Consider the following 23,949-nt stretch of genomic DNA (forward strand, 5'->3'; position numbering starts at 1 on the left):
GATTTCACTCCAAGTTAGTTTAATTTCCTCAACCCAAAAATAGTCCCGAATCCTTGAGCATGCTTTATTACGCATTCTCTGTAGGATCGATCCCTACTTCCCTGTGCTAATTTTAGTATACGTGGTTGAGGGTTTTTGAAGCGATATTTTGTGTGTCCGACGACCGAGATCTTCCAACGATCCGTGAGTTCCTAGACGCCTTGTGATCTAGTGGATTCGCTGGACTTAGGAGACTTGTTATTTCTTTCTGTGCACACAGTACTTAGCAAACTAAAAGCAGGCTTCATACATCAACTAAGACATCCAAGCTTGTTGTGTAGGTGTTGTTAGTTTCTAGTCCATAAGATACTTCAGGCTTTGGTGATCAGTTACTATCACAAACTTTTTGCACCGGAGGTAATGATACCATTTCTTGAAAGCCAACAAGATAGCCAATAGCTCTTTTTCATATACAGATAGACTTTGGTATTTTGGTGATAAAACCTTCCTAATGTAAGCTATTGGATGACCCTCTTGCATCAATACAACTCCTATGCCCACTCCTGAGGCATCAGTTTCCACTACAAACTCCTTAGAGAAATCAGGTAGAGCTAGAACAGGAGTTGAGCTAATAGCTAATTTTAACTTCTCAGATGCTTCATGTGCTGCTTCTGTCCACTTAAAGCTTCTTGATTATTTCCACTAGAGGCTTTGATATAGCACCATACCCTTGCACAAATCTCCTATACTACCCAGTCAACCCCAAGAAACTCCTCATTGCTTAGTAGTTATGTGCTGCGGCCAATCTCTCACTGTCCCAATCTTCTTATTATCCATAGCAACTCCTTTTCCTGTTATAATGAGGCCCAAGTAATCCACTTCTCTGCCTCCAAACAAACATTTTGACCTCTTGGCTAACAAGGAATGTTCCCTCATTAATTCCAGCACCACCCTCAAGTGATCAAGATGATCCTCTTGGCATTTGCTATATACTCCTCCGTCCCAGCATAAGCTAAGCGTATTCCTTTTTCAATTGTCCCAAGTTAAGTGAGACGTTTCCTTTTATAGTAAAAATTAGGGGTTTTAATTCTATTTAAAAAATATTAACAAAATCCCTTATTACAATTAAGAAACTTAATTAATTGTAACTTTCAAGCTCAGATTAGTTAGGATCATAGCTTAGATCCACACAACAACAACTCCAAACAACGCAATCAAACACAACTAGCAACAACATCAATATAACGACGAAATAAGCACGACGGTCGATTGATAATAGGAATTCAATAACAACAATACAATGAATAGGAATTGATAATGAACGAAAATGATAACAAGAGATAAATGCTATGGATCTAGGATCCCCATACCCCAATGCTTAATCAAACAACTAACGTGTCGGGCGAAGACAAACAATTGTATAAGAGGGGTGAAAGTGCAGGTTTTCTCTCGGTCAGCGTATGTAAATACTGAAGGGGTTGGCAGCGGAAACGCACACATAAATCAATTACAGATAATTCATATCTATTTAGCGGATTATTTAGACAAATTCTATTCGCGTAATTATCACATGTATCATGCTCATAACTCGAATAATAACATGCTTTAAATCAATTGAAACCTAAAACATGCTTTTCTAAGGTTTAGCCATTATACCTTGATGATTCTCCAAAGAATCGAAGATGGCTAGCTTCTTCTCCACGTGAAAATCTTTAGTACAAAACCACGGATCTTCCGATTGGTTCCTGACCGTGAACTGATATCGTAGGTGGGGCTGATCTCACCACGGCACAAGGACTTAAATAGAGAAGACAAATCCTTTCTCACGGAGGAGAAAAATTCGACCTCTACTAGGAGTAGAGGGGGCCGAAAATTTTGAGAGAAAAACAAGTGTATTTTCTGTCTCCTTTATTCTCCTATTTATAATAAGTCACATATTGGGCCCAGTCAGGGATCTATGGAAGGCTTTGGATATGGGCTCCTCCAATTAGCTTTTTACTAATTAAATTAAATCCAATTTAATATAAGCTTAAAATTGGAATATTACGAGCAGCCACTACATGAAGTAATACTGCACTTCCCATCCAAATCCGAAATTACAAGTACTTCGGGTTTCCAATACTTTATATTTATTTCCCGCGCTTAAGATAGAAACATCCATTAATTAATCATTGTCTGCTATGGACTTAATTAATTAATATCTTATTTATTCCAAGAGAGGACTCAGCAAGAAAATCTTATTTATTATTCATAGAGTAATTAAACTCCAACTAGCTAGGTTAGGAATAATAAAACCTTATTTCAAGCTTCTCTTGAGGATGTTATCAAACGAGACTCACCTCGCGCACGATTCAACATAATAGCAATCCTAGCACCGCTAGATATTAATCACCACTACCCAATATACCAGGCTTATTGGGTTGCGAAAAACCCGCACCATTTGGTAAGTCAAAGTAGTGCATAATCAATACCGTATGCTCAATGCTAACGTACATTGATTGAGAAATAATTTACGAGACCTCGTCTTTCAGTAGATAGCATAAAGACTTGTCTCGCTGTTAGATCCATTCAAGTGCTATACCACACCAATGTCATCTTATTTCCGTAAGGCTTAGAAATAATCGGACTGACATTGCAACCTTTCACGATAGGTAGTCTAAGCCTCGTCTAGGTTGTGAAATTATTCTTTTTCTTTGTTTAGAACTGACCGTGTTACCTTAAAGTGAACGACGCCCACAACCGGTCTACTAAAACAAAGACTTAGACTTTGTTAAGTTACTTATACATTTAAATATGCAACAAACATCCATTAAATGTAAAACATAACAACATTATGACAAAAATATTCGATGATGTTGTAATTGCATTTTTATAATGGATGCAATGTTGTAGATTTACTGTACACTAGTAATAATGTTGATCTTATTATTTCTTAACATTGTTTCAATTACTTTATCAGTTTATCTATCTATTTAGTTTTTCCTACTTTACAAATTTTTGCTTTAAAACTATCCAACATCTATGTAACATATAGGAGTATCTCTACTCATTTTTAAAATGGCAGAACAAATCATAATTTGTTCGAATTGCCTCATTATTGTTATGAATGTTTTTCACCATTGTTTAAACTTAAAATCAACAATGAAAGATTATTATCCGATACTCGCCCGACTATGCATTGCCTCAAGCGACGTCGTTCACTCTGTCTCCATCATCCTCGACTCAGTCACTCCGCCTCTTCAAATAACCCCACAAGCGACCTCTCCCGCCTGCTGCAGGGCCCCATCCCACGCGCTCAGCTTCTAATGCCTAAATGATCTTCTATTTCATTGCTGAGCAGTTCAAAACAGAAACAACAATAGAAAAAAAAATAACGAAAGAAAGTATACTTACGTAAATAGATGTATATTTTTATTTATTAAACATAAAGCAAGAAGTAATTAGTTTTTATAACACTACAAAATCCAAATTATTTACTTGGGTTCAATTATACAGTAATTTCCAAGAAACGATTCTTGGCGCACTCAATGATCGGTTTTTACAGTAATTAAAAAAATTTATTGATATTTAAAAACTGAAATTTAAAATTTAATTTTGTAAAATTAAATCTAATATTGAAATAAAGAAACTAAGTGAAGGATGACAAAAGGGAAGAAGAATGATAATTTTGAAATAATATCAGATTTAGTACATAACTAAAATAATATCAGATTTAAAATGTTAAAAGTGTAAAAAGACCAAATTGCCCAAAACCCCAAAACCCCTCAAAAGGGCATTTTCGTCTCAAAATATCGTTTTGATATTAACCCTTAGTCCAGGGACTACTGGTGATATTTTTAAAGTCCAGGGACCATTTTCGAGATAAACCCATAATGCAGGGACCATTTTTGAAGTTCACTCTTCTTTTTCTGTCGAGATTCTCAGCTTTGGTTCTCTTTATTGGTATTTGCTTTTTGCAACAATTACACTATTTCTGAAATTTTTTAATGGACCTAAAACAACTGTGAAGCCCAATCACGCACAAAAAGAATTGTCAATAGTAATATTGGCTAAGCCATTTTAAAAATATTTTAAAGTTTGTTAAATTACTACTAGCATTATGTTTGTTATGTAAAGTGGAACAATTTCAAATGAAGTTGGTGTACATTTCCAATCCACAATACTATATATTACTTTATGTGCCAGTTAAATTCTCTGTAATTAATTCTAACTATGCTTTGATAACCGCATAAACTTGACTAAAGGTCAAAGTTGGGCTACACTATAATGATCAATGGTGCTTTTGGTTCAGCCATATTTCCCAAAGTTTAAACAATTTGAAACTTCTCGGCCATTCAACATCAAAATATTCTGATTATGAATTGAAGAAATTAATTTACCAATGTAAAAAGCTACACCAACTCACTTAGATTTAAATTACTATTATTAGTTACTTTACATCTCGTCAGAATCTCTCCATTCACATAAACACATAGACCAGACAAAATAGAGATGGAAACTATGTTTTTAAAATTTCGATTCGGATTTCGAAATTATTTTTCATGCAATTTATAAAATATCTTGAAATTTACTTATTTTATTAGAAGAAAAGAAAAAATATCAATAACCCTCCAATTAAGGGCCTTATGATTTCGTCACTACATCAATAATTTTAATTAGCAAATGAATAGGATATATCTTAAATTCGTGAGTAATTGGAAATTTTGTTCGAGATGCATCTTAATATCGATATTATATCTAATTATGAAGTATAATTCACTAAACAAAATTATGAAATGAATTTCTACTATACCAATATTTATCGTATCAGGCGAAGATAATGCCTCTACTTTGCAATTGAAAATACAATAATCACAAAGAAGACAACTCTTTGAAAATTTTGGACTCAATACATGGAATTTTGTCATTTTTATTTTGAATGATTGATGGCATGATCTAAACTTCGATAACTTAATTATTGCACCCTCGAGTCAACTTCTACCTCAAAATTTAATCCAACATATTATATCTAGGGCCTGTAAATTCAGGTACCCTCGGATATCCAAACCACTATATCTAGGCCTGTAAATTCAGGCACCCTCGGATATCCAAACTACTATATCTAGGCCTGTAAATTCAGGTATCCGCGGGTATCCAAATCCGAAAATTCGGGTACTCGAACCCGAAATTTCAAAAATTGCATACCCAATACCCGACCCTGTATGTGAATTCGGGTACCCTAATACCCGATGCGGGTACCCGAACCCAACTAATCGGGTACCCATAAACCCGAAGTTAGTATATTTCAAATTTATTCTTTTATATAAATTATATTGTGATGAGAATAGAAATTATTAAAAATAACACAATACTACTATTTATTGACTATTATTAAAAGTCTAAACTTCAATTCTAAATTTCTAATGTTTTTGCTTTATCTAGATTATGATTCTATGACTAAATATATAAAATAGACATTAAAATAAAAATTCTTTTGGCATACATTGAAACATAAAAGAGATTAAAAATAATTTTTTAAGATATTAAATGAACATGTAAATAAAATGGAGAAAGCATAACTATATATTTTCAAAGATAACAAGTAAGAACTTAAATATTTATCACAAATACATAATTAATCGGGTTTAATCGGGTATTAGTCGGGTACCCTAATACGAGTTTCGGTACCCTAAATCCGAAAAATCCTAACATTAACTACCCAAACCCGTACCCGAACCCATACTTTCGGGTTTCGGTTACCCAAAACCCATCAGGTATTGGGTCGGGGTCGAGTAGACCCGAAACCCGCGGATTAAATTTGCAGCCCTAATTATATCTTCATATTAGATATTAATTTATGGGTGACTGAAAAAATATAAAGATCAATTTTTGCATCTAAAATACCATTTCGTTTTTTCGTATCTAAAAATCAAAAACAGCATTTCCTTTTGCGACGTAGAGACCATAAATTTAAAATTTAATTACCATGGGTTGTTCAAATAGTATAGTGGATAATTTTCGTGACTAAAATGTTTAAAAACTTATGGAGTAAATTATAATTAGACTCAAAATATTCTACAAATAACAGAACATATATCGAGTTTTGGAATAATTGTCGCTCGACATAATTTAAAGTTTTTTTTGTACCTGATTCAAACTAGCACAATGCATATGAATATTGAAAGAGCAATCTTGCTGTTCCAAATAGAACTGAGCTAAACCCATACATTTTTAAGATATACACAACTTTCCTCTTTCTTAACTAGATAAAAATGTCCCCATTCACTCCAAAGTCCAAACTGTGACTGCTGCTTCTGAATCTTCTCAAAACAAAAAATAACCAAAATAACTAACCAAAAGACTATGAAACCTATTAATAGAAACAAAATGATTCAATTCTCTCGTTTTCAATAAAAACACATTATGAAAAAACTGAACAAGTATATAAGTTGAATGTTAGAGTATTTTGAGCAACTTCTTGGTCCAAATGGTGGAAACACACAAGGAGAAATGAAATTTAACTGAATGAATGCATTAATTTTCTGATATCAACTACAATGCCCAAACCACTATTTATAGTGGAGAAATAACAACCTCAAAAGCAAATCCTATCCTATGAAACAAACCACCATAAGCATTAATAGCAACTTGACAAAAACTAGGAAATCCTAATCGATAACAAGATAACAATAGTTCAGATGTAATTTTTAAGATAAGATGGTTTCTTGATGGAGCGAGTGGGGCGAGCTGTCGTTGGCTGAGTCAAAACAGTTGGAAAAGTAGTGGTGGCATCAGTCATTGCTGCTGAAATAGGAGTTCTGGACTGAATAGGAGATGCGGCCTGCTGCTATGGAGAAGAAGTAGGAGCAGAAATTGTAACATTGAAACTAATGATTGATTTATATCATAAATAATACCTGGTCCGTTGGCAAAGGAAACTGGTCAAGTATGCCGTCTGCCCACTCTGATCGCATTTCATCAATTTCACTCGTAGAATAACTGCGTCCGGTAAACTATAAAATGCACACACACACACACACACATCTAATGTATTAATCAAACTACTAAGTAATTAGTTTGCAACATAAAATACAAAAAACTTGATCAGTAGACTTATGCTTGAAAGAGACATCTGCCTAAAAATGAATTTTGACCCAGTATAACTAATTTTAATAACTGTGGGTTCAGGTCATATAATGTGTTAACTTTAGTAAAGTGACATTTAGTTTCTGGATGACAGAAGCATTTGATAATAAGCCAAGAAAGCTCACAAAAATACAAGATGTGACGAACTCTAAGCAAAGCTCACAACAATATAAGATGAGAAGAACTCTATGCACATTACTGTACCATTGTTTGTAGAGAAATTGAACCGGGATATCTACAAGTTCTGATGATTTCTCTCATATACTGCATTATGTAGAATCCACATTGCTTCGAATCTGGTTGGCGAGGAGCCTATGTTATAAATCATGCATTAGTGCGGCTAATAGAATAGTAAAATGAATACTATGTATCCTTGTATTCAAATAAATTCAAAGATACATCCATACTTTTACAACCACCCAAGTTGGAGATTTTTTTTCATTCTCTCCTTTGGATGAACTAAACATCGATAAGGCGCTGCATGGATTTACAAATTTGAGAAAAATTAGTATATCATTGACTGACTAAATAAAAATGCAGGAAAGGTTTAACAAAACTTACTCATCCACAGCATCTTTCCAAGCATTATGACGAATGCGATGGCTAAGAGGATCAAACAAAAAAACAGTCTTGGTGTACGGTTGGATGACCGTGAGAATCCAATGAAAACTACAAAATGATTTGCAACACTCAAATTATAAATATCCAAATGAATATGAAAGTGAGCTGTAATCAGGGGTGTGGCCCGAGGAGGGCCAGTGTAAGGTGAAGTCCCCCCCAAACTGATTTTTGTTTCCTGTACCCATATAAATTTGAAAATGTACCCCGACACCTTACTTACCCTACATTACACGGTGCCAACACAAGTTGATCTGCTGATGCACCAATCAACCTATCAGCTAAAGAACAGGCTCTTTGATTTCTGGTTGATGTGTTTGATATGTTATTTGGATTCACAAATCGAAATTTATGGAGCATGTTATCTTTTTTCATTTCCTTGTGAAGGTACCTACCAATATCATCAACAAATTAGATAATACATGCAATAGCACCTACACTAGTAGTCCGATCAAGTAAATAAAAGCCTTACCACATGTAGGAAATTATACAGCTATCTGAAATTGGCTCTAGTAGACAAAATTTATTGACATCCTCAAGAAATATAAAAATCTTATATTTCTTGCCAAACACATCATCATTCAACATCATCGAAAGATTAATCTTTTCATGAATTAGCTTGAAATAGGACTGCAACAACTCCAACTTTGGCATTCCCTAAAACAATAATTGAGGAGTTAAAATTAAATTTATTCTACAATACACTGATATACTAATGAATTTGAAACACGTAGATGTACACTGTCAGGTCTGTGAATAAGGGATTTTATGATTCCTTCGAGTTTTTTTAGTTGAGTATCCTGATCCCGAATTGCTCTCCGTTCAGACTCCTCTGTTTTCCGTCTCATCTCTTCAGCACTGAGATACACTATTTCCATGTCAATTCGCTTAATTTTCTCGTGTTCAAGTCCTTTTCTCCCACCAGCTGATTAAACATATTTCACATCAGTAGATGATCCATAGAACTATAGAACACACTGAATCAAGGAAAAGAAAACTGTAAAAATATTGGAATTTGCAAAGGAAAAACAACTAATCATATATTGTATTTTCTCTCAGCTTTTCTCACTGGTGCACGAGATGATGGTGATTGCAATTTTTCCTTCCTCTGGGAAATGTTTATCTCCATCCTACTTGCATCATAAGTGTCAATTTTTGTTGATAATCAATTTTCATATGAGAATTCATGCGTTGCTCAAAAAACACAATCACGCCACAAATCATTTCTCAAACAAGTGAGTAATTAGATCGGATTCCGATTTTATGTTGATAATCTTTTACATCCCCTTTTCTAGAAACCCTAGCTCCGTCTCGTCAGAAATTCCGCCGCCTGTGGCACCGTCGGCGAACTTACGCTCCGGTTATACAACCGCCCTCTCGTTTTGCTTGGCGTTTTTAACTTAGAAACGATATACAGAATTTAATTACTAAAAAAAGAAGAGCTGTTACCTGGATCAAGGTGAGGAGGCGTGGCCATGGTTGGATTGCTGGTAGCTTATGCGTCTTCTCTCTCGGAGCTTCAGTGCTTTTGTCGTCCTCTCTCTGAGAAAGAGCTTCAATTCAACCAACTCCGTTTCTCTCTTGTGAGCCTTCTCCTTGGATTCCCTTCTTCTGCTTGTCTCGATTATTCTCCTCTTTTCTTGATTCTGAGAGATTCCATGTTTGCCTCTTTCCATGATAATAAATGTGTTACTATTCAAGCTCAGATTGGCTAGAATCTTAGCTTATATCCACAAAACTGACTCCATACAACACAATCAAGCACAAATAGCAACAACACCAATATAACGACGAAATAAGCACGACGGTTGATTGATAATAGGAATTCAATAACAACAATACAGTGAATAGGAATTGATAATGAACAAAAATGATAACAATAGATAAATGCTACGGATCTCGGATCCCTTAGCTCAATGCTCAATCACACAACTAACGTGCCGAATGAGTGAGTGTGGTCGATAAATACTCCTCACTCCCCACTCTAATTTCGTGCTCCTCACTCCACATACTCACGTACTCCCTCTTCATGTACCAGTCCGGACGATACACGTGGCTCCTTATTCCATCTGCCATGATCCTTATTTATTTAGCTACTCATACTCGTCGTTGCATGCAATGCATGGGTCATGCATGGTATGCATGCAACAATAAGGAAATTTTGCCTTAATCTCGTCGGCATACTCCCATGAAACTTCTTCCAGTGAGTGACCTTCGTAATGAAGCAGCCATTGCGTGACTACTTGATTATGCTTCTTCACCATCTTACGTTAAAGTATGGCCTGAGGCACGGCATCCCTGATGTGAGAGACCAAAGGCACATGTGTAATCGGTCCAGTTGGTGGGGCGGAGGGTCATAGCAACGAGACATGGAAGACATTATGGATGGTTGCCGACACAAGAAGGTTCAGCCTATAAGCTACCTTTCCAATTCTATCCAGTATCTAATATGGCCCATAGAAGTTCAGCTCAAACTTGTGGTGAGCCCCTCAGATTGATTTCTGCGGTTAAGTTTGTAGCTTTAAGCCACACCCAATCCCCAATCTCATAGTTTCTGTCCATGCGATGCTTGTTGGCTTGCTTTTGCATCCTATCAGCAGCTCTTTGGAGGTGCTTTTTGAGCAAAAGAATCATTTCTTCTCTGTTCCTCAAGGCTATATCAACCGCCTCCACTCTTGAATCCCCGGGTAAGTAGGGCATGTGAATGGGTGGAGCATACCCATACTGGGCTTCGAATGGTGTCATTCGAATGCTTGAGTGATAGGTCGTATTGTACCAATATTCAGCAAGTCCCAACCACTGATGCCACGAGTGAGGTTTCTTTCCAATTGTACACCTTAAGTAGCACTACAACGGTTTACAACCTCTGACTGGCCGTCAGTCTCCGGATGATAAGCGGTCGAATAGAGCAACTCCATTCCCAACAAGGCAAAGAACAACCCAGAAAGCATTCATAAATGTGGAACCCCGATCATTAACCACCTTGGCTGGCATAACATGTAGTTTGAACACTGAATTCATAAAAACCTCAAACCACTTGTTTATATGTAAAATGATTAGTTAGGGCCATGAAATGAGCGTACTTACTCAACCTATCAACCACCACAAATATCACATTCTTCCCTTTCGACATTGGCAAGGCTTCCACAAAATCCATAGTAAGATCACTTAATAGAGAAGCTGGTAGAGGCAATGGCTAGAGGAGGCCAGCTGGGGGCGAATTCTCAGCCTTAAACTGCTTACAAGTTACACACATTCTCACAAATTCCGTACTTCCCTCGTCATTCCCAGCCAATATAGAAGAGATGATATTCTTTTGTAAGTAGCAATTGTAGATCATTTCCCACAACAAGCTTCCTACATCTCCTTAACTCTCTATTCTGCCAACTAAATTTAGGATGAGAAGTCTGTTCCTATTGCTTTTCCGGTATAATTTTCTGAACTTGTTGATCCTTCTCCAATGATGATCTGATTTTAGGAATAAGTTCCAAAGGAATAATGTATGATGTGAGAGCATGAACCATCATCTCAAAGGCTCTTGACAATGCATCAGCCACAAAGTTTTCTGACCCTTTTCTGTATTTGATTTTGTTGTCAAAATACATTGATAAGGCTAATTTCATGCATCGGTTATGTGGTGAAAAACACTTTATTTTGCTGGGTCTAACGCAGTTTTTAAGCTAGGTGTGTGAAGAAGACGCTAGATCTAGGAAAAGCTGGAGGCAATGGACTAGCGAAGGAAAATGAGGGAAAGTGAGCAGAATTGAAGAGAAAAAAAAATGGCTAGAAGAAGGAAGTCAATAGCTGAGGGCAACAAAGACTATTCATACCACGCTGGACCCACTTCAACGCCTATAAATAAAGGAACATGCAGCATACGCCAGAGACATGATTTTTGCTCTTAGCTCACACACTCACACACACACTTGGGAAATGGGAATTCTGGGATAGTTTAGGGTTTCTAAGGGGTTCATCTTCGGCGAAAGTCAGTGATAACACCGTCCTCTCGGGGGGCGAAGAAACAATCTGTTTTCATTCAGCTTTTCGCACTTTTATTCCGTCGAACTTCACTGTTTTGGAAGTCGATTTTGGTTGTTGCTACTTATCGGTTATCTATGCATTTAGTTTATGTCATGTTGGTGTTTATCTTGTGTTGATTTACGATTCTGAGTTTTGTTTGAGGTTTTATTTCGGCAGTTGAATGTATTCTCTGTTTTGGATAATTCTGTGCTTGATCTGGAAAAGAGGTTATGGATCTGAATTGTTGTTGATGATCGGTGGTTGTTTGTCGAATCTGTAGCTATAGATATACTTTTGGTCGGAGTTTGTGTCGGATGCTTGGATCCAGAGTGGATTTAGCATTTCGAGGTTGGATCTGAACATGGGAATCAAGTTGTGCATGGATTTCGAACTCTTTTGCTCTCTTTTCATTTTACTCCGTCTAGTAGCCGTAGATCTGTTTAGTTTTTAATTGTTCTTCGTTAAATTGCCTTAAATTCAGTCTGCTTCGTTTCCGATTCACGTTCCATTTCTGTTTCTACTGAAATTTTATGCAAATTGATTGGAGAAGATGATGTCGCTGTTAGTTAGTACTTTAGTTAGTTGTTTTCCAGCTTTTCATCCGTACTTTACCTTTTCAGCAAATGGTCCCCACCGTCAGTTTATTTCCTGGTCTAGGTAATTTAGGAAATAGTTTCTTAGATCTAGTGATTGTCTCGTTTTCCGGTTTTCATGCATGATTTCTGTTTTGCCTAGATCTAGTTGTTAGCGTAGCAGATTTCACTCCAAGTTAGTTTAATTTCCTCAACCCAAAAATGCGTGGCAGCAGCCAACCCAAAAATAGTCCCGAATCCTTGAGCATGCTTTATTACGCATTCATCTCTGTGGGATCGATCCCTACTTCCCTGTGCTAATTTTAGTATACGTGGTTGAGGGTTTTTGAAGCGATATTTTGTGTGTCCGACGACCGAGATCTTCCAACGATCCGTGAGTTCCTAGACCTTATGATCTAGTGGATTCGCTGGACCTAGGAGACTTGTTATTCCTTTCTGTGCACACAGTACTTAGCAAACTAAAAGCAGGCTTCAAATCTTCACTTTCTTTTTCGCCGGCATCTCCGGCTCCTCTTCTTCCTTCTCTTGCTCTGGTTGATCGGACTCTGGTTTCTTTAACATCATGGACTTTGATCTGGATGGGATTAACACTGACTTGGACGCGGACGGGGTAACCATTTGCTTGAGCGGGTGCGGTGGTCGCTGGACGGAGGGACTGCTCTGGCCTGGTTGCTTGACCTCGCTGCTGGACCCAGGAGTTGCCTTCGACTGGGTCAAGGGGAGTGTCTTCTCCAACCATTTCAACATCTTCATCCACAACCTCTGTCATCCGCTCGTTCTTCTTGGCGGACTTCACCGCCAGGTCCGCAATGTTTCCCCGCAGGGTCTTCACCTCTTCACGGCTCTCATTCAGCTCTTTCCTTATCCCACCAAGTTCTCTCACTATTTCTTTCCTCATCACTTGCATTTCTTTCCTCACCTCCTGGACGTCCTTCCTCAGCTCCTCGACCTCTTAACTCGGCATAGCCTCCGCAGCCTCCTCAGCCTCCGCCTTCACCTTGTCTCCTACCGTGTAGAAGAAAGTTTGTTTGCCGTGAGCTTGGAGTAACCCCTTGTTGAAAAAGTACTCAACACTGAAAGTCTCCGGGAGTTCGCACATCACGACCAAGGGAGTGGTTTTGGCTATCTTCATTTCAATATTCCGCTGGAGGTAGGCGCCTAAGAGATGGCAGGTATACATATGTCGAGCAGGGTTGCTTGTCATCTGATGACATGCTTGAGCCAGCCAGTAACCCAGATGCACCTTAACGCCTTTTGCCATGCACCAAGTGAAATAGAGGTCGGTCGTAGTCAGAGCTGAATTTGCAGTTCCCATTAGGTTGTAGCTGATAAACGTCTGAGCAAAACGGAGGATTGTATCCTCGATGTGAGAGGCCTTAGAGTAACTGGATTTGAATGCTCCTGCCTTGGAGTGAGTGACTAGTTCCCATGCTGCTTGTACTTTGAATCCTGGCGTGTTCTTCGGTACGCCAACCATCCTCTTATTCCATATGCCTTCATCGTCCTCAGCCTTGGTAAATAACCCCATTCTCAGGGACCACTCTCGGATGCTCATTTCATGTTCCTCATTAAAAAGCCTGAATGTGATGGAGTCCGCGTCGAGGTCAGAAGTGTTCTTTAATCGGAATGTCGAGAAAAACTCCCGTGCTAAGTCCACCGGCACTCTCTCCTGGTTGTGCTTCAATAACCACTCAAAACCGATTGAATAGATACATGCGCGGAAATCTTCATCACATGCAATCGTCATGAGTTCCTCGGAGCTGCACTGCTTGCCAGACTTAGCCATCTTCCCAGCACTGTATCTCTCTTTGTACACTGTGGCCCGTTTCTGATCGTCGAAATGCCTCATCGACTCCAGCAGTTCCTTAGTCAGCCACACCTCCGGACGTCCTTGGCAAACTCCTCTTTAGATTCTCCAAGTTCAGAATTGGACCCAGGAGTAGGCTTGTCTTGTTCATCGGTCGAGGGAACTTCGGTCACTGGGGAAAGGTTCTCCTCAACCTCCACGACGGAGGGAGCTTTCCTTGACCGCTTTGGCTGGGTCGCAGCTGCCTTTCCTTTCCTTGCCCTTTCCTTGGCCAGGCGACGATACTCTGCCACCTCCGCTTCTGTCCCTCGGGCAGGGAACTCCTCCTTCTCGGAATAAACCAAGCCATCTACTTCATCAAGTAGACTCCGTCTGGCCCTTCTCCTCTCTGCTCTCTCGTCCACCCGGGGTTCGTCTTCCTCCTGGCCATCCACCAGGTCTACAATCAGATCTAGCCCTTCCTCGATGGGCTCCTGTACTCCAGTAGTCTCTAGGTTCGTTTCTTCCACAAGCTTTTCTGGGGTTTCCCCCACATCATTCACCATCGGGGTCGCCCCCTCAATATAAACAGGGGTTTCCCCCCTGACATCACTCGGGGTTGCCCCCTCCTCCATGGGTTCAGGGGTCGCACCCCTAAAATCCTTGGGGGTTTCATCCCCAGTCTCCATAGGGGTTTCCCCCTCGGCCATCAACTTTAAAACATGGGTTTCCCCCTCAGCAACTTCTTCGTGAATAGGGGTTTCCCCCTCAGCAATCCTTTCCACAAGTAGGGGTTTCCCCCTCCACAATTTCTTCCATAACAGGGGTTTCCCCCTCAACAATCTCCTTTCGAACAGGGGTTTCCCCCTTTTCCTCACCCTCAGAGTTAGGGTTTCCATCACCTTGTTGTTCGGCCTCCATCTCCGTTTGTGCGTCATTCCGCTCACCATCCGCCGGCAGTTCGTTCGTCGCCTCTTCTTTATCTGCCTCCAGTGAAGCGGTTTCTGCTTGTTGAGAACCAGAGTCCGGTACCCTGGTTGAATCTTGAGGCCTTTCTTCTTGGGGAACTGCGGGTTGTGCCGTCGAATCCGCTGGAATCGTCGGTGGTGGTATGGCCGCCGCGGATGTCATCAGGCTGGCGGAGAACAGAGCGTAGACTTCCTTCGTCTTCTCGACGCTACCTAATTTTTGCATCAATTCTGCCAACAGAACTGCGTCATACACCGCCGGCTGCGAACTTCTGGTGGCCTGAGTTGGATCCATTACTGTAAATCTGAAATCAAGAAGAAAACTCGATCGAAATTGGTTAGGGTTTGTGTTCTTGAGAGAGAAACAAAGTAGAGAGAAGGAAGAGAAAATGCAGTTGTCGTCGATTGGGATTATTGGGGAGAGAAATGCCGATTAGCCTTTTTTGGTGAAAAGATGGTGCGGTTGTAGGCGTGATGTAAGCAACCGTACACCTCCCATAAATATCGGCCAATTTGAAATTCAAATTATCTCCATCCCTCCTTGACTTACTTCTCCAGGCTCTCCTTCCCTAGCTGATTTCCCTGACCATGACCCTATACTTAAAAAAAATATGAAGACGCCAGACTCCTAGGTCAAGGTTAGAATATAAGGCATCGGATTTCCTACGAAGTCTAGTGCTTCGAAAATATTTTTGGAAGATTTAAATTTTATAAACATGTTTTTTGGATTTTCCTATGCTTAAAACGTAATTAAACTATTTACACACTCCTTTTGAGTATTCTCGAGATTCCCTGGTTCAGTGTATATGCTTAAAATGTCAACCAATTTCCCTGACCCAGGAATTCATCGAAAATACCTCCTTGTTTGACTAGGTGATAATAGAGAGTGCGCCTAGTGGCACTTCCTCCACTACACACAACTCAGAATTATCCCTATAGACTTTCACTTTGTGACCATTAACAAGAAAAGGGACAGAGTTAGAGGCACTTCCCTGGATCTCTAGTGCTCCATTTGCGCGGAGGCCGACAATGGTATATGGACCGATCCACTTAGACTTCAACTTTCCTGGCATCAGCTTGAGCCGGGATTGGAAAAGGAGCACCCTCTGTCCCACATGGAGTTCCATGACCCGAAGATTCTTGTCATGCCATAATTTTGTCCTTTCCTTATACCACATGGCAGACTCATAAGACTCCAGCCTCAGTTCCTCCAGTTCTTGTAACTGTAACTTCCTTTCTTCCTCAGTACGCCTTGTGCTCCAGACTCATAAGGCTTCATACTCTTCTCCTTGACTGCCCAGTACGCCTTGTGCTCGATACCCACGGTCAAGTGACACATTTTGCAAAACACCAGCCTATAAGGCGACATTCCGATAGGAGTCTTGAAAGCGCTTCTGTAGGCCTATAATGCATCGCCGAGCCTCTTACTCCAGTCTTTCCTTGACGGATTAACTGTCTTCTCCAATATTGCCTTGATCTCGCGATTAGAAATTTCTGCTTGGCCGTTAGGACCGAGGGTGGTACGGGGTAGATACCCTATGGTGAACACCATATTTCTTCATCGAGCCTCAATGGTGCGATTACAGTAAATGTGTTCCTTGATCCGAGACAATGGCTCGAGGAACTCCATATCTGTTGAAGATATTGGCCTTCGTAAATTTTGCCACCTCCTTCGATTCACATGTTGTGGTGGCCTTAGCTTCTATCCATTTAGACACATAGTCTACTGTAACCAATATATATGTGTTCCCACAGGATGATGGAAATGGTCCTATGAAGTCCATCCCCCATACGTCAAAGATTTCACTAACAATCACCGGGACTTGTGGCATCTCAAGCCTTCTTGAAATTCCTCCTGTCTGTTGGCACCTCTCGCAACACTTCTTGAAATTCTTCTGAGCTTGATTTAGAGTCTTGGATGCATAGAAGATCACATAACTTTTTCCGTCTATCTTCTGCCCTAGGACAGCTCCCACAGCGAAATCACTCGCATCGCACATTATCTCAAAGGGGTGATTCCAATCTGGCGCCCTGATTATTGGTGCGGACACGAGTCTGTCCTTAAGCAACTGAAAGGCTTTCTTGCATCCTTTGTCAAAGACGAATTCCACATCGTTGTGTAACAAATGAGTGAGCGGTTGCACGATTTTCGCGAAATCCTTGATAAACCTCCTATAAAATCCTGCGTGACCCAGGAAGCCTCTGACTTCTTTTTGGTTCGTGGGGTAAGATAACTTTGATATCACTTCTACCTTTGCCTTGTCCACCTGTATTCCTCTTTCAGAAACCACATGACCCAGGACAATACCTTCAGTCACCATGAAGTGGCATTTTTCGAAGTTCAAAACTAGGTGTTTCTCCTGGCATCTTTTCAACACTAGGTCAAGGCTGGCCAAACAAGTGTCGAACGAATTCCCATGTACGGTAAAATCATCCATGAATATCCCAATGCATACTTCAAGAAAATCCAAAAAAATACTCATCATACACCGTTGGAACGTTCCTGGTGCGTTACACAATCCAAACGGCATTCTTCGGTATGCATACGTACCAAAAGGGCACGTGAACGTGGTTTTCCCTTGGTCCTCTGGGTTAAAGTAGATCTGGAAATAGCCACTGTATCCATCAAGGAAGCAAAAATACTGTTTTCCAGCCAATCTTTCTAACATCTGATCAATGAAGGGTAGGGGGAAGTGATCCTTCTTTGTGGCCTCATTCAGCTTCCTGTAGTCGATGCACATCCTCCACCCCGTCACCAGCCTAGTGGGCACCAATTCGTTCTTATCATTCTTGACAACCTGTATTCCAGACTTTTTGGGCACCATATGGACAGGACTGACCCACTCACTGTCCGGAATAGAGTAGATGATCCCTAGAGAGAGCAATTTCAACACCTCTTTCAGAACTTCCTCTCGCATGTTTGGATTCAGTTTCCGTTGTGCGTCTCGGTGAGCCTTCACACCTTCTTCTAAACGGATGTGGTGCATGCAGAGATCAGGGCTGATTCCTACTAAATCAGAGAGGGTCCACCCTATTGCTTTCTTGTTCCGCCTAATCACTTCCAACAGTTCCTTCTCCTACTCCTCAGTCAAGTTACTGTTGACTATTACTGGGAATGCCTCATCCTCCTCCAAATAAGCATACTTGAGGCCTGGTGGGAGTGTCTTCAGTTCCTTCCTTGTGTTATTCGTTTCCTGGGGCAAGGGATTTTTTTCTGCAATTATCAGGTAATGTTTCCTTCCCAGACTCAGGAGAATTCTCCGGACTAGCCACATGGGCTGATCCCCTTGATTTAGCTGACTCGGGATTTCTGCAAAACTCCATGATGGCCTTTGTTAGTTCCTCATCTGTCAATTCCGTTGTGTTCATTGTTGCACACCACCCTACAACTTCTCGATCGATTAAATGGCTCAACTCCGAGTTTTCAATTTGTTCCTGTATCAATTCTGTCTCAAGATATTCTTGGACCAAGGGGTTAATAACATCTATAGCATACAAATTCTCAACAATCAATGGTCTTTTCATTCCCTCATCTATGCTAAATGTATATTTTCCCCATTATAATCCAAGCAAATTGTTCCATCGAAGACATCGATAATGGTCTTAGTAGTGCGCAAGAATGGTCTCCCTAAAAGCACGCCACTAGACTCAGCAGACTCATTATCATTCATTTTGATAACATAGAAATCAGCAGGGTATAGAAAATCATGCACCTTGACTATGACATTTTCTAACACACCTTCAGGACAGATGCAAGTTCTATCTGCTAACTGGATTACCACCTTAGTGGCGACCATCCTAACCCCTGTCAGTTTCTTGTAGATTGAAAGCGGTAAAACATTTATAGACGCCCCTAGATCACACATAGCATGCTCGACTTTGATATCCCCTAGAGAAATGGGTAATGTGAACATACCTGGGTCTGTGCATTTCGAAGGCATCCTTCTCTTTTGTATCACAGCAGACACGTTCTCCCCGATCACAATCTTTCCGTCCGGCTTGGTCTTCCCTGCTATGAATTCCTTGATGAACTTGCTAAAGGCAGGCATCTTTAGGGCTTGCAAGAAAGGCAGGTTGATTTCCAGCTTGCTAAAAATCTCCATGAGGTCCTTTGTATCATCCTTCTTTTTCTTTGCTTTGGTTCCCCTTAGTGTGGAAACGGCTTTGCCCGCTTAACCGCATTTGTGGAACTCCCAGCTGGGGGTTCGCCAGCTTCCCTACTTCCTTCTTTACTTACTAACTCAGGCTCTGGATCTAGGAAAAATGGATCAGCTGATCGAGGTAGAGATCCCCCTAAATCTCCTTTCTGGAGGTCATCCTGAACAGGAACTTCTCTGGGTCTAGGGCTATCTCCTTGCCTCTCCTTCCCTTTACTTGCTTGCGCGGGTACTTCTTCGTTGATTTCCAGCGTCGGTCCTTCATAGCCCCTCCCGAATCTCAAGGTGATGTGACTAATGTTTGCTCGGTCAGGTGGCTTGACCGTGGCAGGAAGTTTTCCTTCATTTCCCCGCATCTCATTCAAAGAAACCGCGATCTGGGACAACTGTTTTGCCATCATGTCCATGGCGGCTTTGTGTTCCGATTGAGCGTCTTGCAATTTGTGCACCACGTCGTTGTTGGAATGCAAGTTATTCTGCATGAACTGCTGTGAATTCACTAGGTCGTGGACCATGTCATCCAGACTCCTTTGTGGCCTGGAGTTGAATTGATTAGAATTTGATCCTTGACCTTGGTTCTGTCCTTGGGTTTGTCGATAGTTCCCCTGATTTTCTTGGTGGTTATTGTACTGGTTGCTAGACCCTTGATTCCCTTGGTGATTTGGTTGGGAATTCTGATAGTTCCCTTGGTTATTCCTCTGGTGAGGTGGCACATAGGAGTTCCCTGGATTGTTCTGATTCCTGTTTCCCCAATTAGTATGATCCTGATTCCTGTACCCCAGTTGCAGTTGCCCCTCTTGATTTTTCCCTGACCAGTTGGACTGCCTCTCTGGAGGGTGTGCATAATTTGTGAGCTACAGTGGGGGCGGCTGACTTTGATCATTGTCAGTCCATCTAAAATTGGGGTGAGCTCTCCATGGGGCCTCCCTTTGTCTCCCTTGGTTCCAACTTCCATCCGGATTTCAGCTTCCCATTAAATTTGTCTGGGCTTGGCATTCCCCTTCACAAGGTTGACCATAATAAGGCTGAAGTTGCCTTTCCTCCGGACCAGGGGGTTTCTCATTTTTCGATGGAGCACGAGGGTTGTACTTCTCAATTGCATTCAGCAGTGCTTTCTCCAATTTATCTATCATGTCTTCCACCTTCTTGTCATCTTGTTCTGTTACTGCATTGGCTGATCCCCTTCTCAAAATGCTCAGCGGGTTATCATAGGCCTTCTTCGCCTCGATCAATCTTCCTAAAGTTTCTCTGGCTGTACTTGCTTTATTCTTTGTAAAATTTCCCCCGCTCGAGGAATTCATCAAGTCTTTTGATTCAGGTTTTGTACCTTCGTAAAACAGATAGTAAGTCTCTGCCTCGATCATCCTGTGGTTCGGACAAGCATCCAACAGTCCCTTCAACCGGGACCAATAAGAGCTCAGAGACTCATCATATTCTTGCTTGCACTCCTGGATCTCCTTCTTCAAGGCGTTTGTCTTGTTGGACGGGAAAAAATAATCCAAGAACTCCAGCTTGAAGTCCTTCCATGTGTTGATCGAGTCTGGTGGGAGCCTCAACAGCCAAGTATTAGCCTCCCCCTTGAGGGCAAACGGGACTGCACGCAAGCGGTAGTCCTCCTCAGTCGCCTCGTTGGGCCTCTTTTGAATGCTGCACAGCTTACTAAACTCGTTTAGGAATTCGTAAGGACATTCGTTCCTTCGTCTAGAGAATGTGGGCAAAACCCCGAGCACATATGTCTTGATATCGATAGACCTCCGGCGCGGGTTTGAGACTATGGCATGGGCGGGCTCACCGTCTAGATGCGCGGTGAGTGAACCTATCTCCGGATCGGGATCCACTAAATGTGCCATATTCACGTCTTCCTCCTCCTCACTCTCGGAATGCTCTATTTCTGTTGATGACTTCGGGTCCTCTCCTCCTGACGAGTTCCACTCCTTCTCACTTTCTGATTCGAACGGAAACGGGTCTACTGTCCTTAACCTTGATCTGGTAGTGACGGTGGACGTAGACTCCTTGACTTGCCACTTGTATCGGGCGTTTCCTGACCCAGATGAACTAGCCCAACTTCCAGAATGGAAGCCCGTGTTCATAAACTGTCAAGAAAAACAAAATGACAGAAATTAAACTATTTACACCAAATCCTCAAACGCATAAACAATGCGTATAGTTGTCAGCATGTTATGAGTTGTTAAGTCTAGGTTTTGTTTGCTTCGCATGAGCTGGTGAATATAATATGGCATGATCTCCTTAGTGAAAGTAATTGAAGATATGATGTATTTCAACTTAGAAGCCTTTTCCTTTAATAAGCCAAGTCAATCTGGACGAAGTAAGAACGATAGAGGATGTCTTAGCTTACTTAGTTGTGAAGCCCCACTATAAGAATGAGTTATAAGCCTTAAATAACTTTGAGCTAACACATGTAAAGGGGCCGCCACTGAATGCTTAGGGAGAAGAGTCATGACGGAGAAAAAAAGGGGAATTGGGTTATGAAGGTATAAGCTGGACGAAGTCCAGGTGAAAGAGTTATAAGCTGGACGAAGTCCAGAGGAGAGAAGAGGGAAATGGAGGAATAAGCTGGACGAAGTCCAGAGAGAAAAAAAAATGATGAAAAAGAAAAATAAAAAGGAGGTATAAGCTGGACGAAGTCCAGAGGGAATATGTCTAAGGGCAGGAAACAATAGTAACCTGACCCAATAAAAAAGGGGAGAAAGAAGTATAAAAAGGAGAAAACTCTATTAACCCGACGCTTCAGTGGTATGGCAATAACTTATGAGAGAATCGGTCCTAACATCCCTGGTGACGAATGAGTGATCGAGTGAATCCAACAATTGGGGAAGTAAAAGGCTATCTTGACGAACTGACAGATTGATTAGGTAGAAGAAGGGAAGGGGCCAATTTGGAGAAGTGCAGCCTGTTGAATTGACCTTAATCTTGTGGCGACGGTTGCCTAAAGGTTGAAGCTAGTTCATGCATATGTGTCTATGTGTTTTTATTTTAAGTGTTTGTTATTTGTGCGTCAGTTATATCTAGGTCTAGGAGTCTGTCTAGAGTCTAAAGAGTCGGTCAGGGGATAACCGTGCTTTGAAATTCGCCTTATTCTTTTTCTTGTCTTTATACTTGAGGACAAGTATGGTTTAAGTGTGAGCAGTTTGATAAGGCTAATTTCATGCATCGGTTTTGTGGTGAAAAACACTTTATTTTGCTGGGTCTAACGCAGTTTTTAAGCCAGTGTGTGAAGGAGACGCTAGATCCAGGAAAAGCTGGAGGCAATGGACTAGCGAAGGAAAATGAGGGAAAGTGAGCAGAATTGAAGAGAAAAAAAAAATGGTTAGAAGAAGGAAGTCAATCTGAGGGCAACAAAGACTATTCATACCTCGTTGGACCCACTTCAACGCCTATAAATAAAGGAGCATACAGCACACGCCAGAGACATGATTTTTCCTCTTAGCTAACACACTCACACACACACTTGGGAAATGGGAATTCTGGGATAGTTTAGGGTTTCTAAGGGATTCATCTTCGGCGAAAGTCAGTGGTAACACCGTCCTCTCGGAGGGCGAAGAAACAATCTGTTTTCATTCAGCTTTTCGTACTTTTATTCCGTCAAACTTCATTGTTTTGGAAGTCGATTTGGTTGTTGCTACTTATCGGTTATCTATGCATTTAGTTTATGGCATGTTGGTGTTTATCTTGTGTTGATTTACGATTCTGAGTTTTGTTTGAGGTTTTATTTCGGCAGTTGAATGTTATTCTCTGTTTTGGATAATTCTGTGCTTGATCTGGGAAAGAGGTTATGGATCTGAATTGTTGTTGATGATCGGTGGTTGTTTGTCGAATCTGTAGCTATAGATATACTTTTGGTCGGAGTTTGTGTCGGATGCTTGGATACGGAGTGAATTTAGCATTCAGAGGTTGGATCTGAACATGGGAATCAAGTTGTGCATGGATTTCGAACTCTTTTGCTCTCTTTTCATTTTACTCCGTCTAGTAACCATAGATCTGCTTAGTTTTTAATTGTTCTTCGTTAAATTGCCTTAAATTCAGTCTGCTTCGTTTCCGATTCACGTTCCATCTCTGTTTCTACTGAAATTTTATGCAAATTGATTGGAGAAGATGATGTCGCTGTTAGTTAGTACTTTAGTTAGTTGTTTTCCAGCTTTTCATCCGTACTTCACCTTTTCAGCAAATGGTCCCCACCGTCAGTTTATTTCCCAGGTCTAGGTAATTTAGGAAATAGTTTTTTAGATCTAGTGATTGTCTCGTTTTCCAGTTTTCATGCATGATTTCTGTTTTGCCTAGATCTAGTTGTTAGCGTAGCCGATTTCACTCCAAGTTAGTTTAATTTCCTCAACCCAAAAATAGTCCCGAATCCTTGAGCATGCTTTATTACGCACTCATCTCTGTGGGATCGATCCCTACTTCCCTGTGCTAATTTTAGTATACGTGGTTGAGGGTTTTGAAGCGATATTTTGTGTGTCCGACGACCGAGATCTTCCAACGATCCGTGAGTTCCTAGACCTTGTGATCTAGTGGATTCGCTGGACCTAGGAGACTTGTTATTTCTTTCTGTGCACACAGTACTTAGCAAACTAAAAGCAGGCTTCATACATCAACTAAGACATCCAAGCTTGTTGTGTAGGTGTTGTTAGTTTCTAGTCCATAAGATACTTCAGGCTTTGGTGATCAGTTACTATCACAAACTT

At 40.7% G+C, this 23,949-nt stretch overlaps 1 protein-coding gene across 4 annotated transcripts; it reads right to left on the reverse strand.

The window, feature by feature from the left end:
* Positions 1–6,469: 6,469 nt before the first annotated feature.
* LOC125191798 lies at positions 6,470–9,524 on the reverse strand. 4 transcript variants are annotated; one of them, XM_048089217.1, is made up of 9 exons: positions 9,172–9,524; positions 8,463–8,647; positions 8,195–8,379; positions 7,946–8,113; positions 7,666–7,773; positions 7,512–7,581; positions 7,309–7,416; positions 6,876–6,971; positions 6,470–6,799 (listed from the first exon to the last, which is right to left on the reverse strand). In XM_048089217.1, the coding sequence occupies exons 1-9, from the start codon at positions 9,197–9,199 to the stop codon at positions 6,653–6,655; spliced, it is 1,095 nt and encodes a 364-aa protein (XP_047945174.1). In that variant the 5' UTR covers positions 9,200–9,524; the 3' UTR covers positions 6,470–6,652. The 4 variants fall into 4 exon arrangements, with proteins under 4 accessions (XP_047945174.1, XP_047945172.1, XP_047945175.1 ...); XM_048089215.1 differs by having other exon boundaries at positions 6,470–6,805; positions 9,172–9,522; XM_048089218.1 differs by having other exon boundaries at positions 6,470–6,805; positions 8,463–8,699; positions 9,172–9,522.
* Between the last annotated feature and the right edge of the window lie 14,425 nt (positions 9,525–23,949).

The sequence above is a fragment of the Salvia hispanica genome, chromosome 6 (assembly GCF_023119035.1).
Source record: "Salvia hispanica cultivar TCC Black 2014 chromosome 6, UniMelb_Shisp_WGS_1.0, whole genome shotgun sequence".
In the NCBI taxonomy this organism is placed as follows: domain Eukaryota; kingdom Viridiplantae; phylum Streptophyta; class Magnoliopsida; order Lamiales; family Lamiaceae; genus Salvia; species Salvia hispanica.

Excerpts from the sequence above, each read along its gene's own strand:
- LOC125191798 (XM_048089215.1), bottom strand. The coding sequence starts at position 9,199 with ATGGCCACGCCTCCTCACCTTGATCCAG. Across the intron at positions 7,582-7,665 it reads TGGAAAGATGCTGTGGATGA|CGCCTTATCGATGTTTAGTT; the intron begins GTAAGTTTTGTT and ends AAATCCATGCAG. Across the intron at positions 6,972-7,308 it reads CAATTTCTCTACAAACAATG|TTTACCGGACGCAGTTATTC; the intron begins GTACAGTAATGT and ends TGCATTTTATAG.